General features: G+C 33.0%; 2 protein-coding genes across 7 annotated transcripts in view; one reads left to right on the top strand and one right to left on the bottom strand.

Moving 5' to 3' along the window:
- Positions 1–2,563: 2,563 nt before the first annotated feature.
- Positions 2,564–13,661, bottom strand: LOC134233917 (solute carrier family 49 member 4 homolog). Of its 6 annotated transcripts, none has more exons than XM_062715972.1 (14): positions 13,592–13,661; positions 9,493–9,599; positions 7,231–7,622; positions 7,009–7,099; positions 6,426–6,589; positions 5,027–5,075; positions 4,911–4,936; positions 4,699–4,752; positions 4,291–4,420; positions 4,092–4,200; positions 3,930–3,997; positions 3,718–3,836; positions 3,200–3,382; positions 2,564–3,018 (listed from the first exon to the last, which is right to left on the bottom strand). In XM_062715972.1, the coding sequence occupies exons 3-14, from the start codon at positions 7,586–7,588 to the stop codon at positions 2,897–2,899; spliced, it is 1,473 nt and encodes a 490-aa protein (XP_062571956.1). In that variant the 5' UTR covers positions 7,589–7,622; positions 9,493–9,599; positions 13,592–13,661; the 3' UTR covers positions 2,564–2,896. The 6 variants fall into 6 exon arrangements, with proteins under 6 accessions (XP_062571956.1, XP_062571960.1, XP_062571955.1 ...); XM_062715976.1 differs by lacking the exon at positions 6,426–6,589 and adding an exon at positions 5,903–6,063 and having other exon boundaries at positions 2,565–3,018; XM_062715971.1 differs by lacking the exon at positions 6,426–6,589 and adding an exon at positions 6,241–6,404 and having other exon boundaries at positions 2,567–3,018.
- LOC134233936 (cytoplasmic FMR1-interacting protein-like) overlaps positions 10,111–20,454 on the top strand; it is a 25,018-nt gene continuing 14,674 nt past the window's right edge. The window contains exons 1-21 of the mRNA XM_062715997.1: positions 10,111–10,246; positions 11,389–11,607; positions 12,761–12,838; positions 13,108–13,209; positions 13,508–13,689; positions 13,946–14,171; positions 14,361–14,465; positions 14,571–14,774; positions 15,051–15,191; positions 16,005–16,219; positions 16,469–16,616; positions 16,890–17,049; positions 17,165–17,247; positions 17,878–17,951; positions 18,113–18,209; positions 18,382–18,458; positions 18,728–18,836; positions 18,953–19,072; positions 19,182–19,381; positions 19,637–19,724; positions 20,069–20,212. Coding sequence (XP_062571981.1) covers positions 10,244–10,246; positions 11,389–11,607; positions 12,761–12,838; positions 13,108–13,209; positions 13,508–13,689; positions 13,946–14,171; positions 14,361–14,465; positions 14,571–14,774; positions 15,051–15,191; positions 16,005–16,219; positions 16,469–16,616; positions 16,890–17,049; positions 17,165–17,247; positions 17,878–17,951; positions 18,113–18,209; positions 18,382–18,458; positions 18,728–18,836; positions 18,953–19,072; positions 19,182–19,381; positions 19,637–19,724; positions 20,069–20,212 — 2,775 coding nt within the window. The 5' untranslated portion in view covers positions 10,111–10,243. The remainder of the gene's footprint in view (positions 10,247–11,388; positions 11,608–12,760; positions 12,839–13,107; positions 13,210–13,507; positions 13,690–13,945; positions 14,172–14,360; positions 14,466–14,570; positions 14,775–15,050; positions 15,192–16,004; positions 16,220–16,468; positions 16,617–16,889; positions 17,050–17,164; positions 17,248–17,877; positions 17,952–18,112; positions 18,210–18,381; positions 18,459–18,727; positions 18,837–18,952; positions 19,073–19,181; positions 19,382–19,636; positions 19,725–20,068; positions 20,213–20,454) is intronic.

Genomic DNA, 20,454 nt, shown 5'->3' with positions numbered 1-20,454 from the left:
TGAAATGTTTTACATTATGTTTGACATTGAGTTTGACAGACTGATGCCAATGTAGATCTTTAGCTGTTTAACATTATTTTATTTATTTATTAAATATGATATCTTGGTTTATCTTTTGTTTTCAAGGTCTGTATATTAAAAATCTACAATCTACTGACAGCAGTCATGAAACCAATCTTTTACGAGTCTTAAAGCTGTTTTAAACTCCAAATCTAAAAAAGTATAGTATCTGCATGTATTGCCATACAAGTATAAGTGTTGAGATTTATAAAGTCGTTGAAAAATCGATTTAAAGAGCTAGATTTTATCTTTTATGTAATGACTTTTTCATTTTTTCATTCATATTTATTAACAATATTTCCTTTTCAGCAAATAGATATATTTTTATTTAGAAAATTACTAATGTTTTAGAGAGAAAAAGCAGCTCCTATTAGGCTTCTAAGAGGGAAAAGAGAATTCTGAAACCTTATTTAATCTAGCTAGAACATAACCAATCATGTACTAAAAGTTTATTTACATTTTACTATACTATGATAAATTACTAGTATAAAGGAATTCTGCCAAGTTTATATGATTTTATAGACAAACGTTTTTAGATAAAAGAATGTACTACATCTTCATTGCACATCTACAGGACATCATAAATCAATACCAAATATTTGACTACCGTTATTAAATAAAATATAAGAGAAATTCCAGAAACCAGAAAAATTACAAAATTGGTCCTAAGAATGAAAAGAAATATACTTTATTGCATACCAACAAGACGTCAATTATATTTCAAATGGTCTACTCTGCAAAATGAAATATATGGAGATAACGAAGAGTATTCAAGCTCAAAAGTCCATCAAATAATACAAAATCGGAGCAGAGCAAACACGGACCTCCAAATTATCAGGTTGGATCAGATGCCAAGAAGATGTTAGAACAGTTTTGGGAGCTTATTGTAGAAAAATGACATTTACCCATCCCTCGTTGGCCGAAAGAGTGAAAATAAAAATTTCCAAACCTGATTTCAAATCTACAGAACATTATTAAATCATATTCTATAGCAATATTTGGTTACTGTTTAAAATGTGAAAGTTCTAAAATTTCCCCCAATTCATATCTCTGAATCCCTTTTGGTTTAATTTTCAATAAAATTTTAGTTTCCATACCTACATGTGTATATTGCCCATGGCCTTCTAAAGGATATCAGAAAAGAACAGTTTATTGAAGAATTTAATGCGATGGACAGATCTAGAGTGATCAGTATAACGACAAATTATCCCGAATTTCCTTTTGATATTTAATCTTTAAAATAAGTATATCTTGATGAATGGATCGAGATGAGATATTTATATATCATGTGTTTACTTATATTATTACAATCACGAAAGCAATCTTTTACGAGTCTTAAAACTGTTTTAAAGTCCAAGTCTAATACAGTATAAAATCTGCATGTATTACCAGCATATTTGTATGTTGATATTTATTAAGTCGTTGAATAATCGATTTAAAAATCAGCCTCTATTAGACTTTTCAGATGGAAAAGAAAATTCTAAAACCTTGTTAAATCTCAATAGGACATCAACAATCATGTAATAAAAGTCTATTTCACTCAATCAATACCGAATACTAGTATTTGACAACTGTTATTAAATAAAACATCAGAAATTCCGGAGAACAGAAAAAAAAAAACCAAGCACGAAAAGAATAAAAAACGTTAATTGCATAAATACCACCAATACGTCAATCATATTTCAAATGGTCTACTCTGTAAAATGAAATAGTATATGGAGATAACGAACGTGCAGTATTCAAGCTCAAAAGTCCATCAAATAATACAAATTTGGAGCAGGGCAAACACGGACCTCAAAACGTCAGAGGCGGTTTCAGGTGCCAAGAAATGGTGAGAAGAGTTCTGAGAAAAAACGAAAGACTTTTTTCCGTCCCTTCTTGGCCGAAAGAGTGAAAATAAAAATCTCCAACCTGATTTCACATCTACAGGACATTGTAAAATCATATTTCATAAGAATATTTGGGTACTATACTGTATATTTAAAATATAAGAGTTCTTAAGTTTCCCCCAAATCATATCTCTGGATCCCCTATTGATTTAATTGGCAATAAAATTTCAATATCCGCACTTTTATTACCCATGGCCTTCTAACGGATACCAGGCTTCATATAACATTAACTGACTTCTTTTGAAAATGAAAAGTAGGCGCAGTTTGTTTAAGAATATATAATGCGACGGACAGAATGATCATTGTAACAATTAACAACAAATTACCCCGAATTTCCTTTTGATATCTAATCTTTAAAATAAGTGCATCTTGTTGCATTGATCGAGATGAAGAGGCAGTCCGAGGCACATATAATCTCAGCGAGATGTGTAGGAACTAAAAATGACTATTTTGTTTGATAGATTATGTGATTTTTGAATTTCTTTTGTTGTTTTTTTTTTTCCTTTTAGGGGAGAGGGGGATTTGGGTTTTTAATTTTATTACATCTGGAAGAAAACTGTACAATGGGCAGGTTTCATAATCTCTTCTTTTTTTTTAAAAAAAAAGTTATTTGGTTGTACACTGTATAATATACATGTAGGTTACTAACTACATGTATTCTATATTCATCTCAAACGACATCTAGCAAGTCTCTGCAAAAGCATGATATAAAAATATAGTCCCATACATCTTTGATGAACAATCCTATGTATTTTTGACAAAGTAATATTTATGGTATAAAGTGAGTATTTGGAAATTCGAAAAACTGATCCTGTAATTGTCTCCTCCAGAATTTTAGGAGCGACTCCAGTGTCAGAAATAAACACTGATGTATAACACGTCTACTCAGTCCATATATACACAGAAAATTATCTCATTGAAATCTTCTCTCCCTAAGGAATCTTCTGTCACGTTTCTTCTCCTTTGATTTCGTCTACTTCTAGACGGTTGTAGTTCTCTTTGATGAGTAATAAGACAGGGATACAGGACACAATGGCACCCAAACACGCCCAGTTCGCCCAAGCTGTTCCTGTTAAAAAGTCAACATGTTTATCATTAGATTGCCAATTTTGCATTGTATTAACTTAGAGAAAATCATAGCTGGTACAACTATAACAAAGCATATTTCAGACGAGAATAATTATACGAGATTCATTAAAAAATTACACATAAAAGTGTCTCTTCGTCTTTTTTATATTTAGATTATTTACCTATGTGTGGTATCATGCCGACGAGAAGGAATACCAGTCCCCCTATGTTATTGACGAGTGTCAGTACGAAGTTGGTGATCCCCTCCGCCACGGGATAGGTCACCTCACAGGCCATCTCGTAATACAGGGGCACGCTGGCATTAAGGAGGAGTGTAGCAAGGATAATGGCGACATACAAAGAATCTGAAAATGTACTCACTCTTAATTAGAAGGTCTTCTTCATCAAGACATCCATATAGGCACAGAAATGCTTAAATTAAAAGACTTTCAGGTAATATTCAACAAGAAATATTTACGAGCCAACCCATGGTCAATGGCGAGAAAATTTGACGGAGATACATATGTAATCACTCTAATGTATTTCCTTCTTTTAAATATAATTATCTACATTGGCAATTTTTTTTATAGACATTTTATATACATTCTTCTCAATTAAAATAACATATATACATCAACAAAAGACAATTCTTTAAACAGAAACTTTTCGTAATTGGCGTTTATTTCCTTATAATTATTACATGTGGAGTCGGGAATGGTTCCATTGATGAGAAGAGTGAACCAGACGAAACACGCACTTCCGCTTATGTACAGAAGTAACAGAAACATCTTCATGTGGCGCGAAAACACGTCTGCGAATCTGTAATAATAAAAAAATATCATCTACCATAAGAAAAAAAGGATATCTCTTAATACAGGTAGAATTTATACACTTATGGTAAATCTTCCTTACTTTGCTAATATTACAGATCCAACACAACCTGCAAGAATGGAGTAAAAACCCAACCATCCGGCCTCGTTCTGTGAAAAAAAATAAATAAATCTCATATTACATGTTATCAATTTATTTTCAATATAAGTTAGACTCTACTTCTGAGACTTATTTAATGTCTACCTCGTCAATGTTGTGAGGTTTAAGGATGACATCCAGAACACTCTGCCAGCAGTTGAAGACTCCCAGAGATATACCGTATGTAGCACATATAATCCAGAACCGAACATTTCTGTACAACAAACACACATTTATGATATGAATTATATGTTATTTTCATAAAAAAGAAAAGAAAAATATTTAAACAACCCAATCCAGAGACCTGACGAGACATTTGGCGCCCGTCTTGAAGTCCATCCTCTCCACAGAGGCTGACAGTGTCGGGGGTTTGGGGGGCTTAGCTGGGAAGTAAATAAGTATCAGGAGGAGGATAAAGACGGCCCAGGCAGCTTCTGTAAAAAAATAAAATCATCTCAAAGATGTCCAAAATCTGAACGTAGAGATTTGATAATTTCTTTTAATATTCCCCCTAATTGGTTCAACTAAATTTGTTACTTAGAAAAAAGTATCTTTTTAAAAATTCATTTTAGGAATCTTTGTGATAAATACTAGTATGTGTTTTAACAATAATTATTAGTCTTGCACAAACTAGATTATAATTTTTAAAACATTTTTGTTTTGAGTATTCTTCTAAGGGGAGATTGTCTATGTCATATAAGTTCTTCCTTACCTACATACATATACATCATAATATCGTGTCTTTCTTGAGAAATTCTTTCATCATCTAAAAAAAAAGTTTTGGTAATACTAGTAATCAGTTTTGAGAAAGACGTAATAAGTTTTATATTGAAATCTAGATAATGTAACATTCTATTTTAAATCCTGTTAATGTTAGATTTTGTTAGAATGTTGAATAACAGAGTATAGTATAATCTTGCATACCTGTCATGTTAATCCATGATGTATTACTGAAACAGATGAAAATAACTAGACATAAAATTATATTTTTAAAAAACCATAAATACACACATAATAATATCAGAACCTACATTACATACCGCATTGTAGAGTTAGTATTTGATGTTCTGTCTTTTACCATATATGGACCTAAAAGGGCGAAAGTTAATTCAATTTAATCCAATTATGCTTCAGTAAAAATCACTGCTGTGTCCAAACAATGTATTTACATAAATTTTAATGAGACGTTTTTGTCACACAGTTGTTAGTATCAGCAATTGGTCCAAGACAACAACGTATTCGATAACACTTCTCGGTAAGCTAACTTCTCCGACTTCTAAAATTTGTGGTGGGACCAGGTGCCATGAAGGAGTGAGCATCCCTGCCGATCGATCACACCCGTCGTGTGCTCCTTGCCATGATCGGGAAATAACAAGAAAATTAATCGTCGACAATTTAGTGTGTAAATTATGGTTTTCACATTAGTATTGAAAACGTCAGTCAGCATTTGACTTCATGATATATTGTATTTGCTGACCAGGTCATTGTGTCAACCATAGAACTTAATAAATGGTTACTTTAAACGGGACAGTTTATATTCTTGTTTCATCACTTGCTTGTCATCAATTTATTTCACTTTAGAAATTGTTCATAAGTAGAACGTGCTCTTGCGTATCGAATCATCGAGAGATGATAAGGGTATAATATAAGGGAAGTTGACGATTGAAAAGAAATCTTTGTCATAAAGCTTTGTTGTTAGACTACTGTAAACGTCTTTTTCTGGTAAAATATCCAACAATGAAACAGATGAATCTGACTGCGTGATATCTTTTACTTCAAACTCTGTTTACAAACATTTCAAGAATTAATCATTTAAAAAGTATTATTGTTGTTTTTTAAATGCATATGTATATGTGATCAAAAACAAGGAATCTGGTGAAAAGTATAAGAAGGGAAAGTTAAGAAGTTGCATATACCTATCACCATAGGGATAGCTTTGGCAATAAATGATGACGCAGTTATGACGCCTGTAGCAGTCAGTCTCTGATTGGTTGGGAACCAAGCAGCCGAAAATACAGGAGGATACGTGTTTACAGGTCCAGCAAAACCGTTCAACATTTGTCCTACGTCCATGGTCCTGCAGAGGAATAGGGTTTTTACCTTTACTTTTATGTCAGTGTTGGACTTTTTCGGTCATTTTTTAACAGGATAAGTTTTGTACATTTGGGTTAAAGTGTTTGCTTGCATTGCTGGGCAGTGGTGTTCAAAGGCAAAACATCTTTAATAAATGTTTAGTTTTGGAAAGACGACATACCAAGCGAGAAGGCGACGCCAACACCTAGGCCATTAAGTATAGTGGCAAGTGCTGTGGCTGTGGTGCGCTCTTTTACAGGGAACCACAACGCTGACAAAGCTGGCGGAACACCCATGGCAACCGGGCCCGCCAAACCGTTCAGAAACTGACCAATGTTAACCGTCCTGGAAGAGAATTGGTCCTACCTATTAGAAAGGACAGTGCAATGCCAATGCCATTAGGAAAGGCTGCTGCAGCGGTGGCGAGCGTGCGCTGCTGAACAGGGAACCAGACAACAGATAACACAGGAGGTACTGCCATTGCAACAGGACCAGCTAAACCATTCAGAAACTGAGCAAAATTCACTATCCTATAAAAATGTTGATGATTTTTAAGGTGGCTTGTTTGTTTTCACCATACCCAGTATATATGAAAACTTTTAAACTTTTCCGTACTGAATTCACAGAATGACTTTTTTAAAGTTTAATTTTTTTTCATCGTTATTGATTATACATAATAGTTTAAGGAGAAATAAAATACAACAAGAAATAATCGTTGTACATACTCAACAGATATCTTCATAGTTTCTTTGAGAAGGGATGCAATACTGCAAAACTTTTGAAAGTTCTTATTACAAAGATCAAAGGATTTTTATTTTCAAAATCACGGCCATTATCATGGTCTATATTGATGATTCTTCTCTTAAACGCTAAACTGATAGACATGCAGATATATAAACTACTGCCGCATGCCATTTGAAAAGAGTGGGTTGACAGAAGAATCGTTTACCAAGTAACATAAGGAGGCCGGTCCGTTATACATCTCACACCGGCACCAAGAGCCACCATAACCGCCGTGCTTAAGCACGACCATCTAAGTCCTACAAAATAAATAAGTCACTTCAGTTCAAGAAGCAATGCTGTAATACAAATTTATTTCAAGATGTGTCCATTGGGTATAGCACATGACTAAAACTTCATGGATACGTTAATTTTTAAAGAAATAACAAACCTTTAACATCAACAACCCATGACATGACGAAGGCAGCCAAAACATATGATATGGGTCCCCAGTTTGACAAGAGTGCGATGTCCGCGTCAGACCAACCGAATGCGTCCTCAGATGTCGCTGCGATTGGTCCCCATGTGTTCCAGTAACCCCCCTGTGTAAAGGCTAGGAGAGAATACACTATCAACACGTACCAGCGCCGCTTATAAACGTGTGTTTCTGTGTCCGGGTCTATAACAGACTGGTGGGTCACTGTGGTTCGAATCTCATTCTCTCCTGTCGTTACGGTTACTTCCGCTGGGTATATGGACTGATAGGACGGTGGAGACTCCTCATTCAAGAGCAGATTTTTCGTAGACATTTTTGTTTGTTACGTGGCAACTTTGTTCGTTTCTCTGTGGAAAAGAATTATATAGAAATTAACACGAAGTTCTTCGTCTTTTATGTAATTTTATATAATGACGAAGTCTATAAAAAATCTGTTTGAATTGCAATGGGTACCAATTGCGCTCCATTATCAGCAGACCTATTTTTGTATCAATATGAAGCAAAATTCATTCATAATCTTTAAAATGATATGAATAGATCTTCAACTCCAAGTTCAGCTATATTTACGACGTATTTTCAATTAATAACAGACTTCCATTCATATGTCGAATCGAATTATCTCAGTGAAATGGAAATACTGTCAGTAAAAATTATCATAGAGTCTGACAGATATGTTTTATATTTGGATATTTTACTAGAAAAGACGTCCGACAACTTTCAATACTTATGTTGTAATATACCCTTATCACCTGCACATATAGGGGGTTGGTTCGATCGTCTACGTAAGAACAATTTTTGAAACAAGGCAAGCAATTGACAAACAAATTGATGAAACAAGAATTAATATCTATGGCACGCCAAATTCACAAAAATGAGCTAAACATAGTTTCACAGTTGATAAACTAGGTTTATCGACTGTAAACTATAGTTTACAAACCGTGAACTATAGTTAACAATTTAACGGTATTTTCTATAGTTTACGAATGCTAATCTAAGTTTATCTGTCTGAAATAAAACGTTAACAATAGATTTAGTTGATAAACATAGATTCACGTCTGTAAACTATAATTTATAATCGTAAACTATAGTAATGAGTTGTTAATCATAGTTTCACAAATCGTGAAACTATATTTATCAGATCGTTAACTATAGTTAAGAGTTGTAAACCATAGTTTATAAATCGTGAAACTGTATTTATCAGATAATCTATGTTTTGGAATCGCAAATGATTGTTTTCAGTGTTAAACTATGGCACGCCAAATTCACAAAAATGAGCTAAACATAGTTTCACAGTCGATAAACCTAGTTTATCAACTGTAAACTATAGTTTACAAACCGTGAACGTTTTCACTTGTAAAACTATATTTAACGGTTGTTAACTATAGTTTGCGAATGCTAATCTAAGTTTATCTGTCTGTAATAAAACGATAACAATAGATTTTGTTGATAAACATAGATTCACGTTTGTAAACTATAATTTACAATCGTAAACTATAGTTAAGAGTTGTTAATCATAGTTTCACAAATCGTGAAACTATATTTATCAGATCGTTAACTATAGTTAAGAGTTGTAAACCATAGTTTACAAATCGTGAAACCGTATTTATCAGATAATCTATGTTTTGCAATCGCAAATGATTGTTTTCGGTGTTAAGTATAGTTTACGGTTGTGAAACATAGATTATCGCGTTAACTATGGTTTACAGATGTAAAATATAGAATAACGTTGTTAACTATAGTTTACAGTCCGATAAACCTAGTTTATCGACTGTGAAACTATGTTTAGCTCATTTTTGTAAATTAGGCGTGCCATTAGTTAAGTATAGTTTACGGTTCTGAAACAAGGATTATCGCGTTAACTATGGTTTACAGATGTAAAAAATAGATTAACGTTGTTAACTATTGTTTACAGTCCGTAGACTATAGTTTACAAACGATAAACCTAGTTTATCGACTGTGAAACTATGTTTAGCTCATTTTGTGAATTTAGCGTGCCATAAATATCAACAGTTTCGCTTGGGGTGCATACACGATACAATGGGGAGAACTTTCAACTATGATTACATAACAATCACCTGGTGTTAGGGAGGTGGGCGTCTGTAAATGATGGTTGATCTAAATTTAAAGGGTAAAGGGGATTTGATCCCTTACTCGGGGACTAGTATTACCAAAATATTTTGAAAACACTCAAATGTGAAAATTACTTTCTATACGTACCTTGCTGTGGGAATCAAAAAGTCTCCATTATTTGTTTGCATATTAATTAAGGCAGTGTTGTAACCTGTACCTGGATCTGATAACACCCGTGAATACACAATCATGAACTGTCCATAGGATAAAATAGATAAATTTATTATGATACTATTTAGGCCATGCAAAGTTAATTCATTGGTTCTCAGGACTTTTTTTTCAACAAATATGATGAGGGAGGGAGGCATTTTTTAAATACTATTTTTATTGCCCCCAAAACATGATGAGGAAGCTTTATACATTTTTTTATACAAAAAATGCTGAGGGAGGTGATTAGTTGTTTTTATTTTATTGATTTAGCAATAAAAAGGGTCAATGAGACACCCTTGGAAGAGATGAGGGAGGGCTTGAGAACCCAGCAAGAAATTAATTTTTATGGCCTTATTGACCTACAAAAAAGTGTCATTATGATTAACCAAGAAAATATATTGTCACCTTTTTATAAAACAATTACACCATTTTACTTATACCAGGATATACATATATCTGTAAAATTTACCAGCATTGAAAGCTTTCACCGATTTTACTATTTGTGCAGTCTTTTGCTTTTAATTTCCGGATATTATGGTACCGTGTTCAGATTTTAAAATACCACACCCTAAGCGCCATCTATCGGGCAATTGCTACTTCCGCAAACAATGATGGGCAGGGTACATAGGAAATGTAGACCAACTTTCAATGATTAATTAAGCAAGAAAATATTTTAATAATTTTCAAAATGGTAAGAAAACTTTGTATTACAAATTGTCCTTATTTATCATCTTGTTTTCTTAATTCTTTTGGCATACAAGTTTGTTGATTATTGCTGTCTTGTCTATCAGATCCTATTTGATATCTCAATATAAAAGGGAGAACAGAGGCGGATTTGTCAGATTAAATTTAAACATTTTAAGTGAATGACAAAGACAGTAAAAGATATGCTCAACACTTCTTTCTTTCTTAGTTATAATTGTGTTCATCATCAAAAATGGATGCTGATAAAAAATATAAGTAGACTATAGCTTATATTTTCATCCTCTAGTCTTGTAGAACAGTTTCATTACAATTAAGGTCAAGATCTACTAAATAACTTTAGACTAATTTTTTTATGCTAGATCCATTATGACATCATAATCAATCTCATTTCAACTTTCTTTTTCCTGTACTTTGCGGCTTTAGCAGAATTATGTAGAAAATAGGGTATTTTCATGACATTCAATTTTTCATCAACATTTTTTATGAAAAGTAAACCGGATACCTATATTAAATTTGATATTGATTTAAAGAAGAGGCCATGAACATACTAATTACCGTTTTCTGAGAGACTGTAGACAATCTGGATATATTTCCTTTGTTGATTATGAAAAAAACTCCCATATTCCTGACTGGTTTTCTTAATTTTTCATTGAAAATGACTGTTTAAAATACAGCTTTTCATCTTGTTTACCTACAAATTATTCCCCAAAAACACCTTATTTGACCAAGCTAAAGTTGTAAAGCATCAATAGAGGAATTTATTTCTCAAATTTGATAAATCTGTAGGCACCTTTCATTTACTAGATCTTGACCTTAACATTAAAAAGAATGCCTTTATTTAATAAGAAGTAATATATATAGGTATAGACTGCAAACAAAAATATATTTAGTGATGCTCTAAGAGAAAGATTTAGGTTACCTTTTCATTTTATATCATTGGATATCCTCATCGTATTCAGCCTGTGCTAAGTATTCATTCTGTATTCTTTCTCTTGTTTTAAAAAATGTTGATGAAAATCAAATATTTTGACAGCTCATAAATAAATGATATATTTACCAGAAGTCCATGCTTGTGGCAATGTTTATATCTCTGAAGATATTGAAGAAATCTGAAAATATCTTTTGTAGGGTGATCATATGGTGGGTGAGAAAATCACTCTGACAGACGCTCTTCAGAATGTTGATGTTCTGGATGAATTACCACTCCCTGACCAGCAGCCATGCATCGAGGGAATGTCCCTCTCCATTCAGTACCAGGCGAATTTTGATACCAATTTCGAAGACAGAAGTGCATATGTAACAGGAGTTGCAAAGTACATAGAAGAAGCTACCGTCCATGCTGACCTTGTACGTTAAAACTTTAAATGCATATACGGTATAAATGATCTATGGTCATATGTATGTAGGTGTTCATATACAGGTGACTCTCTATCTCTCGAAGTTCAAGGGACCGCAAGAAAAGTTCGAGAGATTGAGGGGTTCAAGAGATAGAAAGTAAATAAAATCCGAAATTTTCAGTTCCGATCATTGATGTTCTACTATTATAGATACCGGAAGTATATGTAAATAAAGTTATTGCACATTTTCAATCGTATTTTACAGGTAATATACTTGATATCAACAACAATGATCGTATTTCGAATAAATACAACGAATTCCTGGAGTTTCAATATTTTATTTGTTCTTATTTCACGATAACATGAAACCCGGATAGCAATTGTCGGTTTGGCTATTCCGCGGCTTGATCGGGTCCTTCACCAGTGTTCACCAGATTTTTCTTAATCGGTATTAAGTCCTTGAGAAAGTAATTTCTTGTGCAATATTTGCCATGCTGGGACTATGTAGACTCTAATTAAATTAAAGTTCATAGTCTATGGGAACTTATTGAAACAAACCTCTATAAATTTATTTTCTAAAAATTATCGTCTCGATTTCAAGTCAAAATAAGTTGTGAATTCGTTTATAATTTACCAATAATAACCAATTAATTATATCAACACACGGACGACCAACAGGTGTAGTGTCATCTATGTAAACACCCAAATTAACACCTCCATGCCAGCCCCTGGCATTCACTGTTTTTCCATGTAAGTCCAGACTCAATTTTACGCTTGATCGGCGTGTATACACGCGCAATCAAAACTTCGAGAGATAGAGAGTAAAATTCAATGAAATATGTGTAACGGGACCCAGGTTTTGGTTCGAGAGATAGAGAACTTCGAGAGATAGAAGTTCGAGAAATCAGGAGTAAATTTGCTTAGTTATATAGAGAAAAAAAACGGGACCGGAGGTTCACTTCGAGAGATCGGAGTTCGAGCCATCGAGAGTCACCTGTATTTTACAGCGACTTGTTAACCCCATTCTAACCATTGATAATTTTTAATGATACTTTTAATGTAAAATTATGGGCCATCAGATGTTCTTTGACAAAAAATCAGCATATACATACATGTAATTTGATTAGAGAAATTTAACGTGTCTTCAATTATATCTTGTATAGAACAAGTTGTTAGAGGAAGGCCAGGAGTATGCTGCCATGTTGTATACCTGGAGATGTTGTTCTAGGGCTTTACCACAGGCAAGTGCATCATGAACAGATATTAATGCCTCAGTTTCTTAATTCAGAATAAAAGCATTATATTTGTAATCATATTCCTTAATCTCTTTTGACATGAATTTATAATTGTACAAGAACAAATATGACTTCTCTTACACTAGGAAAAAAAGAACTTCTACTTTTTAATTCATAGAAGATAAAAGTATTTTTTCTTTTAGTTTATTAATTTATACAGATCTTACATAGAAATGTTATGAGATATATGATATTTTTCCAATTTTTCCTGCTAGGTTAAAAGTAATGAACAACCTAACAGAGTAGAAATTTACAACAAGATCGTGGAGGTACTTGACCCCCAGGTCTCCAAGCTGATGGACCTCATGTATTTCACGGTGTGTATTTCAGTTTAGAAATCCTCCAAACCAGTATTATCTATGTCGTATAGTCCACACCTGTACATGTATAATGTAGGCATTCCAATACTAACTCTTTTAAAGCACATTTTGAGGGATTCTCTAATTGATGAAAAATTAATGATATTTGAATGATAATTACCTACTGAAAGAATCAAAGATATTTTTCCAAACTTTTGAAAATTTTTTACATATTCTTAAAATGTATTTTTTTAGAAAATTTAATGCCAAAAGATGAATACATAAGTTTCAGACTCATATTGTTTATGCTTTGCAGAAAAGAGCAATAGAGCGGTTTGGAAATGAAGTCAAAAGACTTTGTCACAAAGAGAAGAGGAATGATTTTGTGTCAGAAGCTTACCTTTTAACTCTGGGAAAATTTATTAACACATTTGCAGAGTTGGATGAACTGAAAAATATGAAAGCTAGTGTCAAGAATGACTATTCTGCATACAGAAGGTATTTCTTTATGAAAAAAAATTCATTTAACTTAAAACTCTGAAAGAGGCACAGAAAGATGATATTTAAATTTTGTATATTGCTTACTTTTATATAATACAGTCAGTGTGTAAGTTTTGAATACAGTAATGAGTTTGTTTTATTCTATGGTTTGATGAATGAGGTAAAGAAATTTTATTTCTTATTTTCAAAGAGAAAGAAATTCAAATCTTCAAATTCCTCCTAACTAACGTTTGATTTGAATGTTTGCTTGTAGAGCTGCCCAGTTTTTAAAGGTAATGGCCGATCCCCAGTCTCTTCAGGAGTCTCAGAATCTGTCCATGTTTCTGGCGACACAGAATAAGATCCGGGACATGTTGAAGGAGGCCCTGGAAGTCACCCCAGGGTACGAGGAGCTGCTGGCTGACGTCGTCAACATCTCTGTACACATGTACGAAAACAGACTCTTTCTGGAACCTTCAGAAAAACACATGCTTGTGAAGGTAAAGTAATTCATTACCAGTATATAAGACTTACTCAAAATGTTCCTAGCCTTGACTTCCAAATTTTCTAAATGAATGACATATTTCTTCATTTCATCAAATGATTTTTTTAAGTTGTATGCTAAGGCTTGTTAGTTGAATTTATTTGATCCTTTTATTATCATTTCAATTATGTTTATTTTATTCCAGGTCATGGCATTTGGTTTGTTCTTGATGGACAACAAGGAAAACAGTATTTACAAAATGGATGGCAAAAAAAGAGTCAATTTAACAAAAATAGATAGGATTTTAAAGGTAGGTATTTATCATATAAATACATACATCTTATTGAATATTTTGTAATTCTCATCTTTTAAAATAAAATCTTATTTTTTTCTTTAAATGTGTGTATTTCATTAGCAATTGGAAGTTGTTCCCCTTTATGGAGACATGCAGATCAAACCTTACCATTACATCCAAAAGAGCTTGAACTTTGACCCCTCACGGTGGACATTTTGTGAGTCTAGTCAGCTGAGTCCTCAGTCTAGCCTGTTAGCTAACCTGGAGGCCATTAGAGAAGATCACATGGCATACATCAGTCAGCTTGCCAGGCACAGCAATGAGGTGGGATTCAGTCAAACTACAAAATATTGCATTTTTGAAATGACAACTGCACAAAGTATCAAGCAACACGTCTATACTACAGTGTAGTAATGATTTGTGATAAAAAGAAATTCTGAGGTTAAATTTAGGTTTTCTTTGTTGAACAAAACTTTTATTTTGTTAAATTAAATTTTACATTAAATTTAAATAATAGAATTTTCACTGATTAGTTGTACATCATGTATATTTGATGGTTTTAATATTACACTGTGCTGACAGACAATTTGTGTATTACAGGCAATCACCACTACTAGAGAGAGTCCCAGGTCAGACTATGAGAACAAGGAACTGAATGACCTGGCCCTCAGGGGGCTACATCTAATGTCAGCCTGGACACAACAGGTCATGGAACTGGTCAGTTCTCTAGATTTTTTAAAATCTATTAATAATTTATAATTTATTTATACCCATATTAAAAATTTGAGTTATGGCTGAGGTAAAATTTTGATTTCATCACCAACTGAATCTTTAAAATCTTTTGTTCTGAATTAAACTGTTTGCATTTGGAAACCTGTATGTAGTTATTTTGTTCATAAAAGTCTAGGACTGGAAGTAAAATGCTTTTTCTTTGAAAATCTTCTTCTCTTCATGTAAAATAAACTAAACATTTTATGAATGATGTGATATCATTTATCACTGATTCTACTGTTTGTATATACTGAAAATACATTAAATCAGGGTATTAAGCAGACTGCACCCCATATAGTGATACACACCATAATCCAGAATTGTGAATTTCCTCAGGGTACCAGAGGAGAAAATAATGAGAGGGTATTAATCAATACATAACAAACATGTTCTCTTGATTTCGTTGAAGCTTTAATAATTATTAAAATTGCTAAGCATTGAATGACATTTAATTTCATTGCTTTTCAAAATTGTGAATGCCATAGCATCCCATTCAAATTCAATCACTGATTTTGATAATACTCAGGTGATTTAATACATAAATGTATAAAAAAAATTATTTGTTTTATGTGCATGTGATATCATATGTCACTGATTCTACTGTTTGTGTGTATAATCTAATGTTGCACCCGATTACACACACCAGAATTCAGAATTTACTATAAGAGATAGGTCATTATGAACTGAAAGTTCTCATTGCTTTGTTATAGCTTTAGAGACATCATCTGATGTAGAGTGTTTTTAAGGGATAATATAATTATGATGCTACTCTCATGATTGTAGTCCACTCGATATAACTATAGCAGTGATGAAAAGTTTGCCATTGTGGAAGTGATTGCCATGATTAAGGGGCTACAACTTCTGATGGCGCGGATGGAGTCAGTGTTTCTGGATGCAATTAGAAGACACATTTACGCTGCTCTACAGGATTTTGTACAACTAGGACTAAGGGATCCACTGAGAAAGGCAATCAGGAAGAAAAATGATGTCATCAAAGTGTAAGAATTTATTGTATACATGTAATTGAACTGCAAAACATAAAGCTAGGTTCAAATAGAGTGCTTTGGCATTATTTTGTATAAGCAGCCTTTAAAAAAAATTGTTAATTTTTTGAGATGAAAATTTTTTAAAGCCTGAGTCATTTGTTAAAAGACTGATGTGCAAAAACTGTAATTAGAACTAATTGAATTTGTAGCTGGCTGAGTTTGTTGGATTTAGTATATAAATTGAAATCATTTGTCATACAGCTTGATATTGTCTGTGCGAGACACCTGTGTTGATTGGATGAGAGGGGTAGAACCTCACGATGACCCGGCAATGAAGGGTAAAAAAGATCCCGATGAAGGATTCACAATCAAAGTACCACGTAGGAATGTTGGTCCTTCAACCACACAGGTGTTTACATACAATCAAAAATAGTCATTAAGATGTCATAACTCTGTCTGTATGGAAAAGAATTGTTCAGTATATATAAGACACCATTATGGTATAACACTAACCAAATAATTGTATAAAACCTTTGGTGTAATTCAGAAGTCAAGTAAATTCAGAAATGTTTACAAAAAATCTTGAAACACAGACAGTAATGCTGTAATTACAGCAATTTAGAATTGATTAGTGTGCTACTTATTGAATGTTTGACCTATTTCTTTATAATTTCCTGTTCAGCTGTACATGGTACGGACAATGCTGGAGTCCCTGATCGCAGACAAGAGTGGGGGCAGTGGGAAGAAAACCTTGAGGAAGGATATTGACGGACAACATCTGATGGCTATTGATCAGTTCCACAAGGAGTCCTTCTACTGGAATTACCTCCTAAACTTCAATGGTCTGTTCCCTACCAATAAGATCAGAGTTCTTTTCATCACTTAGAAAAACTATTTCAGAATAAAGTTAATAAAAGTAAATTGATTGACAATGCTATGTTTTGTTTTATTTTTCAGACTCTCTACATAGATGTTGTGATTTGTCTCAGCTTTGGTACAGAGAATTTTTCCTGGAGATGACAATGGGAAAAAGAATTCAAGTAAGACAGACTTTTAAAAAATGTACTAGAGTATACATTTGAGCTGCTGTATATACATGTATCTAACACCAGGGACATAAAGAATAGCTTCTACTTTTTTGACTACTGTTTGAGTCTAAGTTTCCACATCATGATCTCAAATGTCAGATATCTTTTTTTTTCAATTCCTATAGATTTTGACTTATCAATGTTAACTGTATATGCTTATAAAAGAGTGTTTATTGACTGTCAGGGAACTCTCAAAGCATATAAAAGTTTTTTTAGGCCTATGTGAACAGTCGTTTTGATTTGTGAAACATTTACAGATTTAGTATTTGATTTCAACATATTCTATTGTATAAATAATATACAGATGGATGGAACACAAGTTCTAAAAACTTAGGAGGTTCTCACCATAAATGGCTACAACTGTCAATATGTGTACATAGAAAGAAAAAACAACAACATAGGATAGATATACAAACTTGTTAAACATACATTCTTTACTTGATAAATAGATAACTAACTAGGGTTTTAGTGTTAGGCTGTAAAATTAATTGAATCTACCAGAATCTCTTATAATTTTTTGTACTGATTGAAAAATATATTTAGTATTTGAAATTGTAGTAGTGTGTATCCTTTTAATTTTAGTTTCCAATTGAAATGTCCATGCCTTGGATTCTTACAGACCATGTTCTGGAAACCAAGGATGCCTCCATGATGGAGTAAGTCATTCCATGCTCAAAATTAAAGTATTGATGTTTTGTTGCAAGGGATACAATTCATAAACAAGTACTTATTGATCTAAAAGGTACATGAAAAATGCTTTTACATAAATTGTTCTTTGTTTTCTCTGTTTTATGACGGGAATATCTTTGGTTTTTAGATATATCCTGTATCCTTTGGACCTGTACAATGACAGTGGTCACTATGCCCTGACCAAATTCCACAAACAATTCCTCTATGATGAGGTGGAAGCAGAGGTTTGTGTGGTTTTTATTCAAAAGCGTTTCTCCTTTTCTTCAAGTATATTTTTTTGGTCAAAATATTAATTTTACACATCGTGTCCTTTTGAAATTGAAATGTGCACATACATTTTCTTAATTCTTTTCAAAGAGATTGTTTATCATTCATTTATTATTTTTTTCCTGACAGGTCAACCTTTGTTTTGATCAGTTTGTGTACAAACTCAGTGATCAAATCTTTGCCTACTACAAACATTTAGCTGGCAGGTTAGTATGGTTTTAGCACTTGAAACATGGTAGGTGTATATTTTTCTGTGTGGGATTCATTTACTACATGTTCACAGATATGTGACAGGTTACATAAAGTGCAATTAAGACACAGTGGTGATCAAGAAATCTGCATTTTTTTATGGGCTAATTAAATAGACATTGTGCTTCCAGAAGTTCTGGGGATTATGAACCCAAGAAAAAATGTAACTTTGCAAGTACATGTGTATAATTCAGTAAAATGCATTCAAATATAAAATATTTTACAGTATTATGCTTGACAAGAGATTTCGAGCAGAGTGTGCTAGCTTTGGAACAAAGATTGTTTATCCTGTTGCCAATAGATACAAGACTCTTCTTAAACAGAGACATGTTCAGGTGTGTAAGTTTTTAAGTTATTTGCATTTATTGCTGCATTAGGTTTATAATTATTTTGTGAATGAATTGTCTCTTGTTAATATCTATTTATTTATTTTTTTTTTTTTTTTTTACAGATTCTTGGTCGTTCAATTGATTTAAATCGGCTGCTTGGCCAGAGAGTAAATGCCTCGTTACAAAAGGCCCTGGATGTAGCCATTTCTAGATTTGAGGGGGGAGAATTGACAGGCATTGTGGTAAGTATTCCTGTCTGTCTGACTTTTCCTTGAATCAGCTGTAATTTTATGTGCATTGTATTATGTAAAAAGCATTAACAGCATTATAAATTGTATCTCCTGTGTATAGGAGCTAGAGGGCCTGGTAGAGTGTAACCGTTTGGCCCATAAACTGATGAACAAGTACATCACCTTGAATGACTTTGATGCCATGCTGAGAGAGGCTAACCACAATGTGTCTGCCCCCTACGGCAGAATCACTCTTCATGTGTTCTGGGAGGTCAATTATGATTTCCTACCAAACTACTGCTACAATGCTGCCACAAACAGGTCAGTCTACACATAAAACTTCTACTCATGTAATGATAAATCTTTCCTAAATATATTTCATTCCGTAGATAAATATCTGCATATGTGTTCATAAATTTTTATTCAAATATAGACCAAAGAAATCTGTCAGTCGGAAAATAGAAAGAATGATTTGACCTCAAATATCTCCATTCAGTTAAAAACATGCATTTGCTTTCTCATTTAGCTTGGATTTAGATGTAATATTTACATGTAACTCAATTTTTGTTATTGTAGATTTGTTAAGACAGTTTTGCCATTTGCTCCAGCTAGTCAAAGAGAAAAGCAGCCTAATCCATCTTACTCTTACATTTGGGGTACAAAGGTAAGAACTGAGAATCTCACATCTAAAACAGATTCCTTTTTTGACAATTTTTCTATCTCAGTCCGATAAATGCTGGATTTTGATTATCTAATAATTTTTGGATTCTACTTGGACATTTTTGCATGCACAATTGTAGATTTTGACACAGGTCTTAAAAAAGGAATCTAGTTATCTTGTTCTAATATTACCAGGTGTTTAAAAGTTACCTTTAATGCTTTCATAATATGTGTTGGAAACATTTTTTGACTTATTGTTTTATCAGTTGATGAATAGTAATGCATCTCTGATTTCAAATTATTTTGTTAATGTCATGGCCATTACATTAATACTTGTCCACTTTTTAGGCCCTCACCACATCTTTTAGTGCAATATATGGACTCTACCACGGATTTGTGGGAGTCCCACACTTCAGGTCTATGTGTCGACTGATTGGATATCAGGGAATAGCAGTCGTTATAGAGGAGCTGCTGAAAATTGTCCAGGCTCTGGTAATTCTAAGAATATCTCATTTTTGTTACAATGTGACTTGAGTACTTGTCAACCAACGGATTTTTTTACGAACAACTTAAGTAAAACATGGTTAAAGACATCTGATTTTAAAATAACTTGGACAAAGGTTAAGATTTTTTATTAATTTAATAATACAGATATTTTTTTAACCTACAGTCTTATGTTAACAAATAAATGTAAATGGTGTATGGGTTGAGGAAAACATAGACATATATTTATA

This window comes from Saccostrea cucullata, unplaced genomic scaffold, assembly GCF_032062105.1.
Source record: "Saccostrea cucullata isolate Sc308-1 unplaced genomic scaffold, CSIRO_AGI_Scuc_v1 ctg226, whole genome shotgun sequence".
Taxonomy (NCBI): Eukaryota; Metazoa; Mollusca; class Bivalvia; order Ostreida; family Ostreidae; genus Saccostrea; species Saccostrea cuccullata.
Note: the sequence above shows the minus strand (reverse complement) of the source record. Positions and strands in the feature narration are given on the sequence as shown.